This window comes from Onychostruthus taczanowskii, unplaced genomic scaffold, assembly GCF_017590055.1.
Source record: "Onychostruthus taczanowskii isolate IOZ18803 unplaced genomic scaffold, ASM1759005v1 scaffold262, whole genome shotgun sequence".
NCBI classification, from domain to species: domain Eukaryota; kingdom Metazoa; phylum Chordata; class Aves; order Passeriformes; family Passeridae; genus Onychostruthus; species Onychostruthus taczanowskii.
The window spans coordinates 10,718-29,498 of NW_024499929.1; the positions used below are offsets into that span (position 1 = coordinate 10,718).

Consider the following 18,781-nt stretch of genomic DNA (forward strand, 5'->3'; position numbering starts at 1 on the left):
AGTAGAGGGAAGGATTTAGAGCACCAGTCATAAAACATGTGGTATTTGAAGGAACCAACAAGATAGGAATGAGAGATGTTTTATTTGTACCAGCTACAGGATGTAATCTGCTAGGAAAGGACTTGCAAGTACAGTTAGGCATAGGCGTCCTTCCAGAGGAGGATAAAATTGTAGTTAAACTCCTCAGGTTAAAAGAGGAGGATGAAAAGCAAATTGAAGTAGTTTGGGTCAAACCTGAAAATAAGGGTAAGTTAAATATAACCCCTATAGTAATATAACCCCAACAAAGGATACAGCAATATCCACTCTCTCTCAGAGGAAGAAAAGGGTTGAAAACTGTAAATCATGAATTAATTAAAGATGAAACTCTGGAGCCGTACATGTCTCCCACAATACCCCCATATTACCAGTAAAAAAATCGAACAGGACATACAGGATCATCCAAGATCTGAGAGAAGTAAACAAAAGAAATATAGAATGATATCCAGTAGTACCAAATCCCTATACACTGTTAAGTAGAATTCCTCCATCACACCAGTGGTTCAGTGTGATAGATCTCAAAGATGCCTTTTGGGCTTGTTCCCTCGCAGAGGGAATATATTTGCTTTCGCATGGGAAAATCCCAATACAGGGAGAAAGCAACAATTAGATGGACTAAATTGCCCCAAGGATTTACTGAATCCCCTAATTTATTTGGATGAGCCCTAAAAGAGGTACTGTAATCTTTCCCCATAATACTGGAGCTAGAACTTATATATTATGTTGATGACTTACTTCTCTCAGGGGAGAATGAGGAAGAGGTCTGAGAATCCACCATATCATTACTAAACTTTTTGGGGAACCAGGGACTTTGGGTATCAAAAGAAAAGCTGCAATTTATAGAGAATGAAGTAAAATACTTAAGGCATATAATAAGCCAGGGAAGCTATCTTATTAAATCCTGAAAGGATCACAGGAATGACTTCACTTCCCCAACCAAAAAGTAAAAAGGAAATCAGGAAACTATTGGGGTTGTTAGGATATTGTAAAATACAGATTGAAGGATACACTCAAGCTGTTAAATTCCTATATGAAATACTGGTAAAGAAAGAGATTACATGGGAAAAAGTTGAGCAGAGATTTGAAAGTTTAAAACAGAAGTTAATTAGTGTCCCCGCTTTAAGTCTTCCTGCACTAGATAAGCCTTTCTACCTATTTGTAGATGTGGAAAATAGGGTAGGCCATGGAGTTCTAGCCCAAGAATGCAGGGGGTCCAAGAGACCAATAGCATATCTGTCAAAATTGTTAGACCCTGTAGTAGAGGATGGCTAACCTATATCGAGGCAGTAGCCTCCACTGTCCTATTGGAAGAAGAAAGTGGACTTTTGTGGGGAAATTAAAAGTGCACACCCCCCCATGCAGTTAGAAATATTCTGAACAGAAAGATGAAAAGTGGCTCACTGATTCTTGAGTGCTAAAATATGAAGCAATTTTTTGATAGACAAAGATGACCTAGAACTAATTACAGATAAGCACCTCAATCTTGCCCAGTTTTTTTATGAGGAATCAGTAGAAGAACTAGTGCATGATTGCTTAGAAGTGACTAACTACCAGAACAAATTGAGAGAGGATTTGACAGACCACTCCCAGCATGGGGGGAAACAATTTTAAGTTGACAGATCCTCGAGGGTGATTCAGGGGAAGTGAATGTTAGGATAGCTATAGTAGATGAAGGATTAGTGACCATAGAAAAGAGAAGGCTACCCCCAGTTGGTCAGCGCAAGCATGTGAATTGTAAGCCTTGAAACGAGCCCTTGAGATACTGACACAAGGGAGGGGGACTGTATATACTGACTCCAAGTACACCTTCAGGGTGGTGCATACATTTGGGAAAATATGGGAAGAGGATTGTTAAATTCTAAAGGGAAAGAACCAATTCATGAAAGACTCATCTCAGATGTTTTAGAAGTCTTACAGTTGCCAGAGGAAATTGCTATTTTGCATATTCAGGGTATCAGAAAGGGACCACTTTAGAATTAAGAGATTTAGCAGATTTAGAACCTAAGAATGCAGCCGAGGCCAGGGGAAGACAAAGTGATGATGGTACTGACCCCTACTGGAGAAATTCATGATGTACCAGTATTTAGTAAAACTGAAGAAGAGGCTCTGCTTAGAATACGAGCAAAAAAGAACACTGAAGGGAAGTTATCTGATGGGAGGCAGCTTTTAAAGAAACCATTGGCCAGGAAAATATTAGAAAGCATTAATGATAAAACTCACTGGGGTACCCAAGCACTGAGTGATCAGTTCTTGAGAAACTGGCGCTACATGGGAATTTATAGAATAGCTAAACAAATAACTGAAAAATGTGCGATATGCCAGAAAGTAAACAGAAAAGTCATGAGGAAAACTTGCCAAGGAGGGCAAGAATTAGCCTTACGACCCTTTCAAAGCATTTAAGTAGATTTCACTAAACTCCCCCAGGTGAAACGGTGGGAATTTTTTATTGGTATTAGTAGATCATTTAACCCATTGGGTAGAGGTGGTGCCAGTAGTTAAAGCTACTGCCAATGTGGTATGCAAAATTCTTCTGGAATTAATAATTCCCCAGTATGGAATGGTAAATCACATTGACTCAAAGGGACACATTTTACCTCAAAAATACTACAGCAATCTTTAGGTATAAAGTGGGAATTACATACCCCATGGCATCCACATAGTTCAGGGTAGATTGAAAGGATGAATCAAACTCTCAACAGAACTCTAACAATGCTTATGATTGAAGCCCAAATGTCATGGATCAAGTGCCTACCCCTGGCCTTGTTAAGAGTTAGAACACAGTCTAGATCAGACTTAAAAGTTTCATCTTATGAAATGATGTTTGGTCTACCCTTTTTGACTTCCCCCAATAGCATGGCCACTTATGAGGAAGGGGAGGATAGTGTCAAGAAATATGTCCTGTCCATAGCACAAACTTTAGAGGAACTCTGGGAAAAGGGAAGAATCCTTCAAACTGCTACCCTAGATTTCAAAATTCAAAGCATTATTCCTGGGGACTGAGTAATGGTGAAATCATGGAAAGACCAACCTCTAACCTCCAACTGGGAAGGCCCTTTTCAGGTGCTGCTAACCACCGAATGAACTGTATGAACTGCAGAATGAGGATGGACTCACACTAGTAGGATAAAAGGACCAGTAAGGGAACTCTGTGACTAGAAAGTCATCACTTCCACAGAAGAACTGAAAATTACTTCAAAACGGAATGCACAAGCTCAATGTGGCAAGTAAACCATGAGCAACCATGCATCAGTCCAGACTGGGAGGGAGTTGCCCGTGAGCTTTATAGATTCTTTTGTATTCCCAAAGACCAGAATCTTTCCAAACTCCGGGGCAGTGGTTTGCTACTTCCCCAGTCAGGGATATCAGGTATATACAAACAAACACCGGATCCATAGGCAAGTCTAGAGTTTTTGCTTTTGCCTGTGACATGCAGAAATAACAACTATTAGCCTTCTCTGCTGAGACGCCTCCCAGATTTTTTTTCCAGATCACATATCCTGCTTAAAGCACCCTGGAATGAGACACTCGAGTTGGGTACAATGTCAGTGTGAAAACTGTGGCCAGCTCTGGCACTGTAGCTCACCCAGGCAGCAAGCATGTTACAAAATTTGTCAAGATAAAGGGAAAAGTTCCAACACTAATTGAGGGCAGGTACTAATTCTAACACTTTGTTGTAGAATTGAGTGGATGATCCCTATCCCTGATATTCACAAGCTATTAGAAGCTGAGTGGGAGGCTGTAGTAAATAAAAAACAGAGACCATATTTTGAATGCAGGCAACTACTCTATACGGTGGGAAGATAATAAGACCCTCTTCTGAGAGTGAACTTAATAAGGGCTTACTATTTAAGGAGCTACAGAGAATCACAATATGAGAAAAGCAGTGACATAGGTAATTTTGGGATAAGGAAACCAGAATGCAAGACCAGATTAACCACTATACTTGCCACTACTCATGTCCACATACTGTGGGCAGCAACCTCATCAGGCATGGCAGGTGGGGGTACACATTATACTGAGCTTCTGTTACTCCTTATTAGTCATGTCACATTTGGGAATCCAGATTATCCCTGCCACAAATGCTACAGACCACTATATCATGGGAAACCCCAAGGTTCTTACTTAAGCTTTCATACCTTCATTAGCCACCACTGCTATAACTCCTCTCGGGTAGACACCTGCATACAAAATGACTGAACGTATAAAGTTACCAAAACTGTAGGGTCAAAACAGGGTGCCCACAAGGAGACAAATGGATTTGTTTCCCCATGAGTCAAACCTGAGAATGGAAAAAGGAATGAGATTTGATACAAGATTTAATACAGGAAAGAATAAGGATAAACAAACAAAGAAAACAGGCACAGCAACCCGCCACTCCAAAGCCAATTCCATGTGGAGGTTTATATGTAAAACTCAGACAACAACTGGAAAATGAAATAGAAGTATCAAAGTTAGGGGAAAACTTCTTTGTAGATCTGGGAAAAGGATCAGCAGGGAGCTAAATGTGACCAGACGCTGGGTTTGTGGGGGAATATCCAAAGATGGCCATGGAATTGTAGTAGCCTAGGCCCAGCTGAACTTCGCAAATGGAACTGAACCAAAATAAAAGGGGAAAATTGGACAGAGGGGTGGATATTAAGTTCAGAAATAACTGGAGAGGAGTGCTTCTGACCTATGGGAAGAGAATTTTCAGACAATGTCGGACAGACCTCTTGTAAAAGATATAAAGTTTATAACGGAAATTTCACATGGTGGATCTCTGGACCAATATCCCAATATTGGACCCAGGAGAGGAAAAAGAATTGCAAATATGAAAAGGGAATTAAACTTTTCTGGTGCAATGACTCTGGGAAAAATCCCTATTATGGGATCCCCTGAAATATCTAAATTTTGGGAAAATATGAATAACCGAAGGAACAAATACTGGAAAGCACTGGATGGCTTATTTTGGATATGTGGGAAAAGGGCTTATTCAGAACTTCCTCTCCTATGGAAAGGAAGTTGGACTCTGGGAATTATACAGCCAGGATTTTTTTCTGTTGCCAAGCCAAGATAGAGATGATCTGGGAATACTGGTCTACAATGCCTTAAAAAGAAAGAAGAGCGAACTAATTGGAGAAATTGCAGGATACCAAAAGTGGGGTGGTGAAGAGTGGCCACCTGAACAGATAATACAGACATATGGTCCAGCTACCTTGTCACAAGATGGGAGTTGGAGATATCAAATCACAATTTATATGTTGAATCACATCATAAGACTACAAGCAGTTGTAGAAATCACATCTAATGAAACAGCAGGGACCATAGGATTAATAGTCAAACAGCAAAGGCAAACCAGAGCTGCAGTGCATCAAAATCGGTTAGCACTAGACTATTCTGTTAGCAGAAAAGGAAGGGGTTTAACACATCTGATTGCTGTCTACAAATTGATGATAATGGGGATGCAGTTTTGGATATAGCCACAAACATTCGGAAAATAGCCCATGTGCCAGTCCAAAAATGGGAATCTATAATGAATAAAGGATGGCTGGAAGATTTTTTTTTTAATGTCCTAGTGGAAGAGGGAAGGACTTGTAGTGCTATGCAGAATAACAGGTCTAATCTTTATTCCATGTTTGATCCCATACTTTATTCAATTAATCACTTATGTAGTCCAAAACATGCAAATAATGACAGTACCCACCCATCCAAAGTCGGGAACCACAGGACGAAAGCAGAAAATTATGGTATTGAGAAAAGAAAAAGATGATGAAAACAAGGCATTTAAGATCTATGAAAAGTATTAGTATGCCAAAAGTGCAGAAGTGCAAAAGTTCTAGCTCAAGACAAGTACAGTAAGAAAAACAAAGAGGAGGGATTGTGAATTCTGTTTTTCAGGGAATTCTGTTTTTCAGTGAATTCTAATTCAGTAAATTCTGTTTTTCACACCAATCATCTCCACACCTGCCAGCTCACTGCCACCTTTGATGGCCAGAATAATTTTACCTACCCCCTTCTCTGAAGGCCTTTATGCTGTGGGACAGACTGTAGTGTTACATATACATCTTCCATCCCAATGAAGTATAGGAGCCACAAAACTACCAGTCCTCTCCCAAAAGACACATATACAGACTCAATGAATAGCCTTTCTGATGTATTCTAGCACTTTGCTAGAAGAACAAGAAACAAGAAAAATGCCCTTGGTTTCTAAATCTGGTTTCTCTACTTTTGGAGTGGAGACGCTACAACCTCTTTTGAGATGGAATTTGGAGGTAACCAAGAGCTATATCTCATCACTAGTGCTACATCATAAATATTTAATTTGATATACTGCTCATCCACTGACTCTTTGAATCTGCTTCACTGCTTGTCAGAGTTTAAATGCTGACTCTGGACCTTCACCCATCTACTGCAAACCATGGCTGCTGCATAGGAGAGCAGATTTCTGGGAGCCATCTTGATGTCCTGCTAGTCCAAAGGCACTCAGTGACCTTTCTCCACTTGTCCAAAAGGTGATCATAAATCCCCTGCTTAGGCCTTCTAGATACTATCATCCCTTCAGTGATCTGGAGGATTAAGGTCCTACAGGCTGCCTCTGGTTTCGTTTGGAAGGCAGTTTTTGTCTGGTGGGATCAGAGGAGCAGCAGCCTGGCAGTCTTAGCGCTACAAGGATAACTATAAGCCAAGGCTCGAGGAAGAGGGGAATGCCCCAGACCCCAAGCCCCTCCCCTCCCGAAGCCCGGAGTTACGGCCGCAGCGCCGTCAGTCAAACGGTGAGGGGGAAGTGGCGCGGTGCCGGCCACCGCCCCCCCGCTGAGTGAGGAAATGGCTCTCACGTGAGGGAGGCGGCAGCGCCCGGCTCACCCTGCCCGCTGCCCTAGGAGGAGGCGCGAGTGGGTCTGGTGCCGTCTGCAGCATGCCGACGAGCTTCACCGTGGTGCCGGTGGAGGCGCAGGGCGAGGAGCGGCAGCGGGATGGGCAGCAGCGAGAGGAGGAAGATGACGGTGACGAGAGGGACCGGGGCACTGGTGAGAGAGTTGTGAAGCGCCGGTGATCAACGCGTAAAGAGAGCGTCGGCTCTTTGCGTGCGGAGAAGCGGGTCTGTGGCGGGCCGACGGAGAGTCCCCGAATACTGCGGAGGGGCCGCATCGCCTCTCTGCAGCGAGCGATGCCGGGCTACCTGTCCAGGTGTAGAAGTGCGCTTCGGGCAAGGGCGAAAGTCTGGCGCCTGGGGTGGCTGAGAGCCTGTTTCTCTTTGTTTCCATTAGTCAGCGCCGCTGGCCGAAAGGAGGAAGTACTCATGGACGGCTCTAGCCGGGGGAGCGGAGCAGCCCGCGGTCGGGCGCGGCGCCTGCCCGGGGCGGTGTGGGGCGGTCTGTCCGCCTCCCGTCTGCGACAGGAAGCGGGCGGAAGCAGCGCTGCCACGGCGGTTTAACAAACGGGGAAAATATGTATAATCAATCGTTTAGGTTGGAAGAGACCTTGAAGATCAGATCATCAAATCCAACCATTAGGCTGTCTTAAAAGCTAACTGCTGTTGGAGCACACTAGAGAGAGGGCTAAGAGGCAAGATTTGGACTGTGGAGAAGAGCACAATTTTACCTGCCTTGCTCCAGGTGTTTGTCCAGCCATGTGCTTTTGCATCAGATATAGCGTCTAGGGTTAAGTAGGTGTTTGCTACGAGACGCCATCGTGTTCGGAGCCCTGCTTCTTGCTAGGCCTCGTTCCTGAAGCCTCCTGGGGGAGTAGAATCACACCGGAGGTGGAGCTCGGGCATCGTAAGTGAGGGTCTGCTCAGGACAGCCCCTTCTGCAGGGACAGTAGTATTTCTCTGCCAGCGTTGCTGGGGAAATGAGTGATTCTTCACTTGCATGACAAGGCACTGCTGGGAAAGCAGTAATTCTTGTGGCTCTTAACACTTCCTCTTTCCCAAGCGTGTTGCAGCAGCAATACCAAGTATGGTGTGTGAATCACTGCTACCACTTTGAGAGCTAGTTCACATCTTGCACTTTATTCTGGATGCTCTGTTGCAATTGATACTTCTGTAAAGGTTTGGGTGGGGGGATTAACTTTGTTAGATGATAACAGGTGAATAAATGGGGGATTGTAAAGGCATCTTATTTTTGTGGTACAGGTGACATAAATAAGACTAATTCCGTGTGATGTGGGCTATGAATGTAAAGAGATAAAAACAGGTATTTGACAAACTTAATATATTTACATTATTTTAGGAAGCTAATGTAGTAAAACACCAAGCTGACACAGCTGGGTTATTTTCTTCCAAAGCTTTCTACTCTAAAATCTTACTTACCCATTAAAGATATGTAATACATATAGTTGCCTTTCCCTTAGTATATTCAAACGATCATTAGATATTCTAATAACTGCCTCTTCTTTTTCCAAACTAAATGCAATTGAAAAACCAAAAGCTGTGACAGTTCAACAGTTTGTTTCTGTGACATCTGTTTGTACTAGATGGATGACTAGTAGTACAGCATTAATCTGGACAAATTTTCTTTTGGTAGAAGAGCTAGTCAGAGAGGCATGGTGTATGGTGTTTACTCAGATGGCATGTCAAAATACTGAATATACATACAGGCAAAGTTAGACAGGATTTGTTAGACTGCATGTATATATGAAGTATTTGAAAGGCTTGGAACATTTTTAAATCCTAGGAAGGTGAGAGGAAGAGTGGAGCTGCTACTTTCACAGTGATTTATCACAACCCTAAAGGCCAGAGATTAAAAAAAAAAAATTATATGATTAGGTAGTGTTTTGGGGACTAGTAGTTACAGTTGCAAGATATATTTAAATACTGTTACAGATCAATACTGTATCAGTCAACTGGATAAATTTATGTATGACTCTTCCTGTGTGTTTGTAAAATTGGAAGTAGAGAAGAAAACACCGAAAAGGGAAGGCATTGATTTGTATATAATTTATAGGTGAAGAGCTCTGACTTCATGAAGAGATTAAATGCTACTCTCTGACAGAGAGTTTTGGGAAGTGAAAGATGTACTGCTTACTGTTGCTTTGAGTATTGTATGAAATTGTTAAGTTAATGCTGTATAATCAAATAATTGTTCTTGAGTTATTCTTCTGAAAACTAAAGAATTCTGAAATGTTTGTACTGCTAAACGCTGCTATAGCTAAGCCCATCTAAAAGCCTGCTGCTCAGAGAAGGACTCCTTGACCTTCTCACTGCTCCAGCCTTGAGAAAAAGGCTAAGAAGTAAATGATTTCTTTCCTTGTCTTCCTCTGTATCTGGGTTTGCTTCCTTTTTCCTGCCCTTGACCATCAGGTGCTTCACTGGTCTGGTTCAGCATGGTAAACTGTGAGTAAACCAAACGGCTGCAGAGGTAAAAATGCTTCCCGTGTTTTTGGGTTGAGGTGAGTATTGCAAAAATTGAGAATGGCTAGGGTTGTGTCAAGGTGACAGGTAGGTAAAGCTGAGAGCAGAGATGAGCATAAAAAAAATGAATAGGAACTTCCCATTTGACTTAGCCTATATAGCTCAGCTATTTTGTTCCAGTTGTTTAGAAATCTAGCATGTTATCAGTTTTGATTGAATTGTCTGTCTTAAAAACCAAGTAGTTTTTCCTTGACTGCACTAATACCTTTTTTTTTTAAAAAAAACCCCAATCTACGAAATACATGAAAACCTGACAAACTTGTCCCATCAAACTCAGTGCTAATTTTTTTTGAGGGAATCAGCTGTATGCTGTCTAGTCATTAGATCATCAGTAAAGTAGTTTTGATTTTTATTAGCAAGGCACTTATCAATTAGTGCACAATTTTGTGCATTTATCCCCTTTCACGCATTCTTACCTGCTAATCATCTGTGTGGTAAAGGAGTAACCTGGGATGTTCTTTTTCTATGATCTGCGCTCCTTAATAATCTGAAATTCCATAGCTTCATATTTTCTGACTATATTATACTTTGATGTATGTGAAATGAGTAGAAGACATTTGTGACCCCCTATGGGGCTGGACTGTAGCACTAGTCACAGTAGTACTTCAGAAAAGGCAGAATGTTAAGTTGACGTGGTTAAGGGTGCAGCCTGCTGACTCAAAATATTCACGAAGCAGCAGAAAGATGTGCCTGTGTCTTTTAATGTGTTTATAATGTATTACAAAGAAAGAGTAGTCAGGAGATAGTAAATGGTTGAAGAGGAGAAGGAAATATGAATACATAGACAGTAAGGCATGAAGTTTTATAAGAAATTCTGGGCTTGATTTGTTTTGGCTGTCTTGTTTGTTTTCTTTACACATATTTGCAGTGACTGTCTAGACAGACCTGTAAAAATTTTGTAAAGTTGATCAGCTTTTTGTTCCTTAGCAGCTTTGTATATCAGGTGTTTCAAGACATCACTAGTATTTTTAGCATCCCATTGTATTATTTATCTTGCCACAGCAGTTTATTATTTAGAAACTAATGTGAGAACTAACTCCTGCAAATTCTTTTAAAATCTAAGACCCTCAAATACAAGGAATAGCAATAACAAACCTGGTCATCTACGAAGAAGCGATCATATAACTAATGAAGCATAGATACTGTGAATTTCTGTAAATGTTATTTATTGGAAAACCAGGGAATAGTCAACAGTTATGTGTGTGTGTGTGCATATATATGTGCAATGGAGGAAGATAGTTAATCTCACTGAGAAGTCTAGTGTATTTTCAGTCAACCCTTCAACCTTAACAGCCACACTTGACCATGCATAGATGTTATGATCAGAGAAAAGTAGATTTTAAATGTTATTCAAAGATTTGATCCCAGGAACTAGTCTGTTCCTATCACTGGTATCCATTTAACACTTTTTATTAGTTTAAGGCTGGTATAAAATGTGTAATAAATTAATGCATAAACTAGAAAACAGTGACATATTTAATTTGAAAGAGAATGAATAAATTATGCTGCCAGTCTAAAAAGAAACCTTTATTATTTAAAAATATTTGTTTTTAATAAGAGCTTAAAAATTACTAGAACTATATTTTAAAATGTTTATCTGCTACATCTTAAGCAAAATAAATGCCAACTCTTTCTACATAAAATCAATGTTTAAAAACTGACTTGCTTAAGGTCTGCTAATACGTACTTTTGGTGTGTAAAAGAAGGTTTTTAATAGTCGATAGGTCTTTGGAATAGGTTAATACTACTTGTTGCTAATCTCTACTGATCTGTTTAGTGGATGTATTTTAAAGTGAATTTATTTGATAGAAATTAAAATTTTAAAGTACTTATTAGATGTGGAGATATGGGATGTTTCAGTGACTTGAACCTTCCCATATCACTAAGCAGGGTGTTTATTGCTGACAAAAATCCTTCAGATTAATTCTCTTCAGAGAGTTCTGTGACTGTCATGTAGTTCATGTCATGTGCATGCCTCATGCTGCCTGAAGCCTTAATGACCTGTTGCAGAATTAATCCAGTGCTAGTAAGAAACAGCATTTGAAGCCTTACGCTAAGCTGGGAGGAAGGAACTGTCAGTTTCCTGTTTCAATTCTTGATACCTGAAGAATCATCAGAGGAGACTGATTTAATTTTCCTTAATCATGAGTGACCAAGATTATGAAGAAAACAGGCCAAATCTAAGTGAGTTTCTTTACAAGACAATACCATGGTTCTAATATACTTACTGCAATAGGAGGTTCCTGTACTTTCAGCCATATTTTAAAGAATTTATAAAGAGCTTTTTTTCATTAGAAGTAAGTTGTGCTTGATGATAATAGTAGCCTAAGTAAAGAAAAATCTAAGATTTAACAATGTTGATAACAGGTGATGGATGTAATATTAAAATCATCCATTACGTAAACAGGTTTATTTACAAGGGGTATAAATACACTTTGTTCTGCATATCACTATAACATATAAATTGTGCTAATCATTAATAAAAATACTGCAAGAAATTTGTGATGTAGTAAATATATTCAGACATTAAATTACTAAAAAGAACCCAATAACATGAAACTTTGAGTTAGGTTGCACTAAATTCTTAAACCAATGTGGCAGAAAAATTGAGGCAAAGTGTGTTCAAACAAGTTTATGGATGCCTTTTTCATAATTTGCGTTATAGCAAGATAGTGGCTTTTAAAAGTTTGACTGTATTGCAGAACTCCAAGGTGGCTTTTAAAAACTTGACTATGTTTTAGAGCTCTAAGGAGTGCTCCAATCTGTGGATTTAGATTAGAAGTGTTAGGACATTTAATTTATAAGATTCTATGACTTCTCTTTAGTTGCCTACCAATCAAAAACTTGAACATACAGGAAGGAAATATGCATGACAGAGAAGACAGAATTACAGGTTTTGCCACGGGCAGCTTTCTTGGATGCGATAGTCATATATATCAGTTTTATTGACTTTTAAACTTTATGTAGTTTTACCTTAAAAAGTTACAGTAACATTAAATGTTTGCTGTCTCTTGTGCAAACAGGATCTCATTTTCATATTCTCAGTTTGCACTGGCTTGTTCTTATAGTGACCAAATACTTTCTGAATGAAAATATTACCATTGTTTTTATTTAAAACTGTTACGTTTCACCTGTGTATGGCTAACCAGAAGCTACCTCAAGGTACATGGACTGTGATTAAGAGTTGCCCTTTGCAAACTGTGAAGAGTTAGGACTTTTCTGTTAAGGATTATTCCCCAACTGCAATTCTGCTTTAGATAACAACATATAAATTAGCAATTTCTAATGGGAATCAAAGCTTTTCTAGTTTAACACATGTGCTTGTTTGGAGAACAGTTATACATTATCATAGCTGAGTTACTGTATTTGAGGTCATGTTGTTGAAAAGCTTATGTAATTCTCACTCCTTTGAACAACACCTGTATTCTTTTCCCATATAAAAGCTATCTATTTTTATTTTTCAGATAGATGTTAAACTCTTACAGCATATCAGGAAAAAAAGGTGCTTGATTTTTTGGACAAAACATGTTTGAATACAAAGGTAAACAGGACCATTAGGAGCATTACTTGGATAGGAATCATCATGGCATACATAATGTGGGACAGTGAGGAAGCAGTGAATCTGGAAAGGATTTAGGGGTCAGACTGGAATAGAATATCATGAGCTTGGTTTAATGCTGTGGTAAAGAGGGCTAGCCTGATCCTTGGGGTAGAGGTGACAATTATACTTCTGTAAATAGCATTGACTGAGACTGGTGTTAGAACGCTGTGTTTGATTTTTTTTTTTTTTTTTTTTTTTTTTTTTTTTTTTTTTTTTTTTTTTTTTTTTTTAAACAACTTAAAACCTGTACAGAATATTTCCACAAAAATAATTTAAAAGTTAGAAAAATGTTTTAGGAACTTTTTTGATTTTTCAAGAGATAGGTTGAGATGATTTGAATAAGTATAGTTACCTTCACAGAGAGAAAATACTGTGAGTGGTTAAATTTGGAAGCAGTTACTAGGATGTTATCCCTAGAAATTTGAAAGAAGCAAATTTAAATAGAAATATGGAACAATTTGAGATTTTTTCAGTATTAAAAACCCTTAAGCTTTACCTAAATTAATAGGGTTTTTTCCTTATTTCAGTTCTGAAAACATCAAAAGATGCACTGCTTAAATTTCAACATGATTTTTTTAAAGTTATAGAGCTTAGTGATTAAATTAAATTTCTGAGTCTGCAGAAAGATGGGAAATTAGATTAGATTAGATAGTCAAATATTTTTGTTCTAATCCATTGAACAGGCATCATAGTGCAAATTTAGGATCACTTAAATGATCGTTTCCTTGTCTACCTCTAGCCTTTCTCTATAACAAGACAGCCATAACATACATTTTTCATACTCTGCTACTTGTGATTCAGGAATGGGGAAGGAAGCAGAGGTGGAATTGTCATGAATGCTAAGTTGTTTCTGTTTGAGTAATTGCTCATTCCTACACTGATTGTCTCTGGTGACATCATATGCATTTATGTTCAATAGTTAATTCCTGTGAGGAGCAGCATGATATGGGGCTGCAGAGGGGTGAGTAATAAGCATGAGAGGGGAATTGCAAAATTGTTATGGTTTGAAGGGACTTTTGGAGATCATGTAGTCCAACCCCTGAATAAGACGGCCACCTTACTGGCGAAGGTGGCGTCTGCATGTTTAAGGTCTACTGTTGGGTTCTGGTTTAGACTGTATAAAATGGGCCAGTTTGCATCAGCTTAAAAATTTTAACCTGTTAATATACGTTAAAAGTAATCTACCTGTTGGTGTTTGTGAGGATCACAACTCTGAAACTTCTGAAGAATACATATTTGCATACCATGCTGCCTTTTGTATCTGTGACTAGCGCTGAATTGTGATGTGCAAAAATTTTTATCTAAGTTTTGTTTGGTGTGTGGAAGTGTTAATAAAAAAATGATCTAATGACATTGTCAGAAAATTTAAGGCCAGAACAGGTCTAGTGTAGTTTGTGATAATTTGTGAGGGTTACACTGCATTGGCATTTGGGGGACTGGTGTGTATGGGCATGCACATTGTGATGATCTGCATCAACACACTGAATATTACCTTGAGACATATCTCCTACATTCTCTTCTTGTAGCTGTATGTCTTGTTTAGAAAAGAAAATGTAATTGCAGCTAATTTCCATTCAGATATAATCACTCATCACAGTCCTTGAGTATTTGTAGAAATCAAGAGTAGGGTTTTTTGCATTTCCCATCAACACAGCAAACACCACATAAGCTTTTAGGAAAGGTACATTAGTGTGAGAGAGAAGTGCTCACTTAAAAAAATTTAAAAAGTTTATTAAACCTTAACAAAAATACAACAGAAGGACTAAATAAGGAAGAAGTTGCAGCACTGGGAACTGCCTTCATGGCTGCCTATGTGGCCGGTACATCTTCAAGGTGGATGCTCAGTCTTTCATACCCCTGGCGGAGTGTTGCATCAGCCAATTCTGGCCCCTCCCAACGTCTCTCAGTCAGCTCTTCTTTGCCATTTATTGGTGGAGACTGCTTTCTTGTAACTTGATTGGAGAGTCAAGTGTTGTTGTGCTACCCCCCCTTAGCAACAAGCTTTTCTATTCTCAACTGCCCCATGTAAGGGGTACATGTGCACGCCTTCTTTCTACTTGTCCTAGACCAGGCTGTCTGATGGCAACAATACAGAGTGGGGGGAAAAGGGAACTATGGGGAGAACAGAGGACATCTAAACTACGTTAGCATAACTATACATTAATAAAGCTTCTCTTAATTTTCACACAATATTAATCTTAATTGCAAGAGCCAATCATGTCATTATCCATAACAATTAGTTATGGCTTTAGTTTGTCTACTGGTCCAGCAGTAAGCACAGAATTGTGCTAGGTTATATGAACATTCTGTATCAGATTAAAAATTGTAATAATAATTTTTAAAGACGGTACAAGGGTAGAAACATAATTTTTAAAACTTAGGCTTTGATGACTTAGTTGAGTGACATGGAGTATGATGTCAACAGGCAAATTTTTTCTGTGTCAGAAGACACATGAAACATACCATAAACAAACCCAAATAAGGTTTTTTTTTTTTTTTTTGGTTATTCGATTTTGCCTTTTTTTGTGGTCCAAAATGAAACACTAGTCTAGATTTAAGATTTTTGCCTGTAAACCCTCACAAACAGTTACTTTCAGAAATCAAGCAACAGAAAGTATAGATTTTTGGAGAAAACTATATTTCAGAAGAAATGCAGCTTAATGATATGTCTGAAACTACATTAGAAGTTCTATTTTTTTTTTTGTTTCACTCAGCTGACACTTGAGAAGTGTCTAAACAGACACAATTTCAAAGAGACCTAAGCAAAAGGTGATTTGCTTGTCAAGCATTGAAATGGACTGCCCAAGGAAGTGGCTGAGTCACTGTCCCTGGTAGTGTTTAAAATATGTGTAGGTGTGGTGCTTAGGGACATTGTTTAGTGGTGAATTTGGGAGTGTTTAAGTTCGTGATTGGTCTCAAGGCTACCTACACAATTCTGTGATTTGACTATCTTAAAGCTTCTTCATAGAGTTCAAGGGGATAGGTTAAACCATAGGTGGCTTAAGACTTACTAGTGAAATGAAGTACTTATTCCTTTTGTGTTCCATGTTACCTCAGTCGAAGTAACTGAAATACCTTTTTCTATTGTCCACTTGATGCACGAGGGGCAAGATTTACAGCATTTGTGAAAAGTGTTAATCCTGTCTTAATTTAGTTCTGGTTTTCTAATGAATCATTTATTTTCTATTGAATCTTCTTTTGAAGAAAGGATGAGGTAAAGATTGAGATAGTTTGTTTGGTTAATTTCACTACAGATGTTGTCTGTGTGTTGAGATTATGAAACTAGTTCTTTCTGCTGAATGGTGTAATACATGTCAATTTGACTTACATGTTAATAAGATTCAGTGTATATCTAGACATATTAAATAAGCATGCTTCAAAAGGTGATGGTTTTAAATTTGAAATAAAGGTCATTTTGTTGACAGCAGTGATGAAAACTCAAAGGTTCATAGGTGATTTTATGAATATATTAACAAAAAGAGGACCAAGGAAAATCTATCCTTTATTGGATGTGAAGGGTAACATTGTAACAAAGGATGAGGAAATCTGAGCTGCCTTTTCTGCCTCAGTCTACAACAGAAAGACCAGTTATCCTCATGGTAACCAGCCCTTGGAGCTGGTAGTGAGAGAGGGGGAGCAGAACTGATGCCCTATAATCTAGAAAAATGTAGTCAGTAATCCATTGAGCCACTTAGACACTCACAAGTGTATGGGGCTGGATGGAACCCACTAGAGTGTACTGGGGGAGCTGGCAGACGAGCTTGCCAAGTCGTTCTCTATCATTATTGTTAGTCCTGATAAACTGGGGAGGTTCCAGACAACTGGAGGTTAGCCACTGTGGTACATGTATGAGGTTCAGGAAGGCAAAGTGCCAGGTCATGCACAACAGCCCCATGCAACTTTGCAGGCTGGAAGTAGAGTGGCTTGAAAGTGGCTCATCAAAATAGGACCTCAGAGTGCAGGTCAACAGCTGATTGAATAGGAGCCAGTGGTGTGCCCAGGTGGACAAGAAGACCAATGGCATCCTGGCCTCTATTGAAAATAGCATGGCCAGCAGGACTAGGGAAGTGATTGTTGCTCTGTACTTGGCACTGTTAAGGCCACACCTTGAGTTTTGTGTCCAGTGTTGGGCCCCTCTCTTTAAGAAAGATATTAAGTTGCCGAGTGTGTCCAGAGAAGGGCAATAAAACTGGTCAAAGGTCTGGAGCACAAGTCTGATGACAAGTGGCTGAGGGAGCTGGGGTCATTCAGCCTGAAGAAAAGGAAGCTCTGGAGGTACCTTATCACTCTATAACTACCTGGAAGGAGTTGTAGTAGGGTAGGAGTTGGCCTTTTCTCCCAGGCAACTGGCAATATGGCTAGAGGCAACTGGCAATATGGCTAGAGGAAATGGACTCAAACTGCACCAGGGGAGGCTCAGGCTGGACATGACGAATAATTTTTTTACTGAAAAGGTGGTTAAACATTGGAATGGACTGCCCAGGGAGGTGGTAGAGCCACCATCCTTGGGAGTGTTCAAGAAATGACTGCATGTCGCATTTAGTGCTATATTAAGTTGGCATGGTAGTGTTCAGTCAAAGTTTGGACCTTATGTTAGGGCTCTTTTCCAACCTTAATGCTTTTATGATTCTATGGTCCTAGTGATTTTATGATAATTGTAGAAGTAGTCAACAAACTGCAGATGACAGAGTACTTGTCAGTTTGCTTATTTGGTCACTTTTTCAGTGTTGATTCTCTTTCAAGTGAAGCTAAAATAATATTTGGCATGATCAGCATTACCTATCAAATTGCAAACATACACAAATACAAAAAGAGAAATGTGTTAGAGAAACAGGAGTTTATTGCAGTCTGTCACTACCAGACTATTTTGAAGACTATAATCAGAAAGCTTTAAAATAGGCAGAATATTGGTTGTAAGCACTGAAATAGGTTTCCTGTTATTCAGTTCCTAAGTTCTGCATTTTCCCATTTGAAGCCTATTAGGTGCGTTTAACAAGACATGTTTGTTAGAGACACTGTGCTGTTTTTTGTAATGGAGTAAAACCAAGTAACTGTTCAGAAATAGAAATATATAAAGGACAACTTCACAGTTCTCCTACCTACAGTTTAAAATACTGTGTAGTGCTGAGATACTGATTTTTATGCCCAGAAATGGTTAGCCAAAACTCTAGTCTTCAACTTCAGAATTATGAATACTAACTTTTTTTTTTTTTTGCTACCCTTTTGGTGTTTAGATTAGTCTAATGATACCCACTGAAGGATTAACTCCAGTGACATTATCCTCTATATGAATGCAAAACAATAATTGAAATTTCCCAGCTCACTTTTTGAAAAGTAATCCTTTCTGAAGGGATTGGAAGTACCCTGAAAGGAGTACTAATATTTAGTTAATAATTACAGGTACTGGATGTCAGTTGGTGAGAAAGTCAATAGAAGTGTGGTCTCAGCAAGACTGAAATCAAGCAACCTTATTTTTATTTTAACTTGGGAATGTACCTTTTAATGTATGGCTTATAAAAACTTCAGCAGAAATAACGCGGTGATTTCAGGAATGGAGCTAAAAGAAAAACAACATTCCAAAAATCTTGGAAAGAAAATGCAATGTCTTAAGCAAGAAATCCTAGTGCTCATATGCTTTAGCAAGATGGTAAGAGAAATCAGGATGTATTTGTTTCAGGGCAGAGTTGTTTTTTTTGTTGTCTGTGAAAAAGCTAATTGAATCTTTCTCTTAAGTACAGTGGAACCCATTA

General features: G+C 39.1%; 1 protein-coding gene across 3 annotated transcripts in view; it reads left to right on the forward strand.

The window, feature by feature from the left end:
• Positions 1–6,851: 6,851 nt before the first annotated feature.
• LOC121337373 (solute carrier family 12 member 7) overlaps positions 6,852–18,781 on the forward strand; it is a 70,161-nt gene continuing 58,231 nt past the window's right edge. For 2 of the 3 annotated variants that reach the window (XM_041407449.1, XM_041407446.1), the window contains exon 1: positions 6,852–7,046. In XM_041407449.1, the coding sequence (XP_041263383.1) occupies positions 6,935–7,046 (112 nt within the window). In that variant the 5' untranslated portion in view covers positions 6,852–6,934. Of the gene's footprint in view, positions 7,047–7,286; positions 7,797–18,781 lie in introns of all 3 variants that reach the window. The other variant, XM_041407447.1, reaches the window with a different exon arrangement.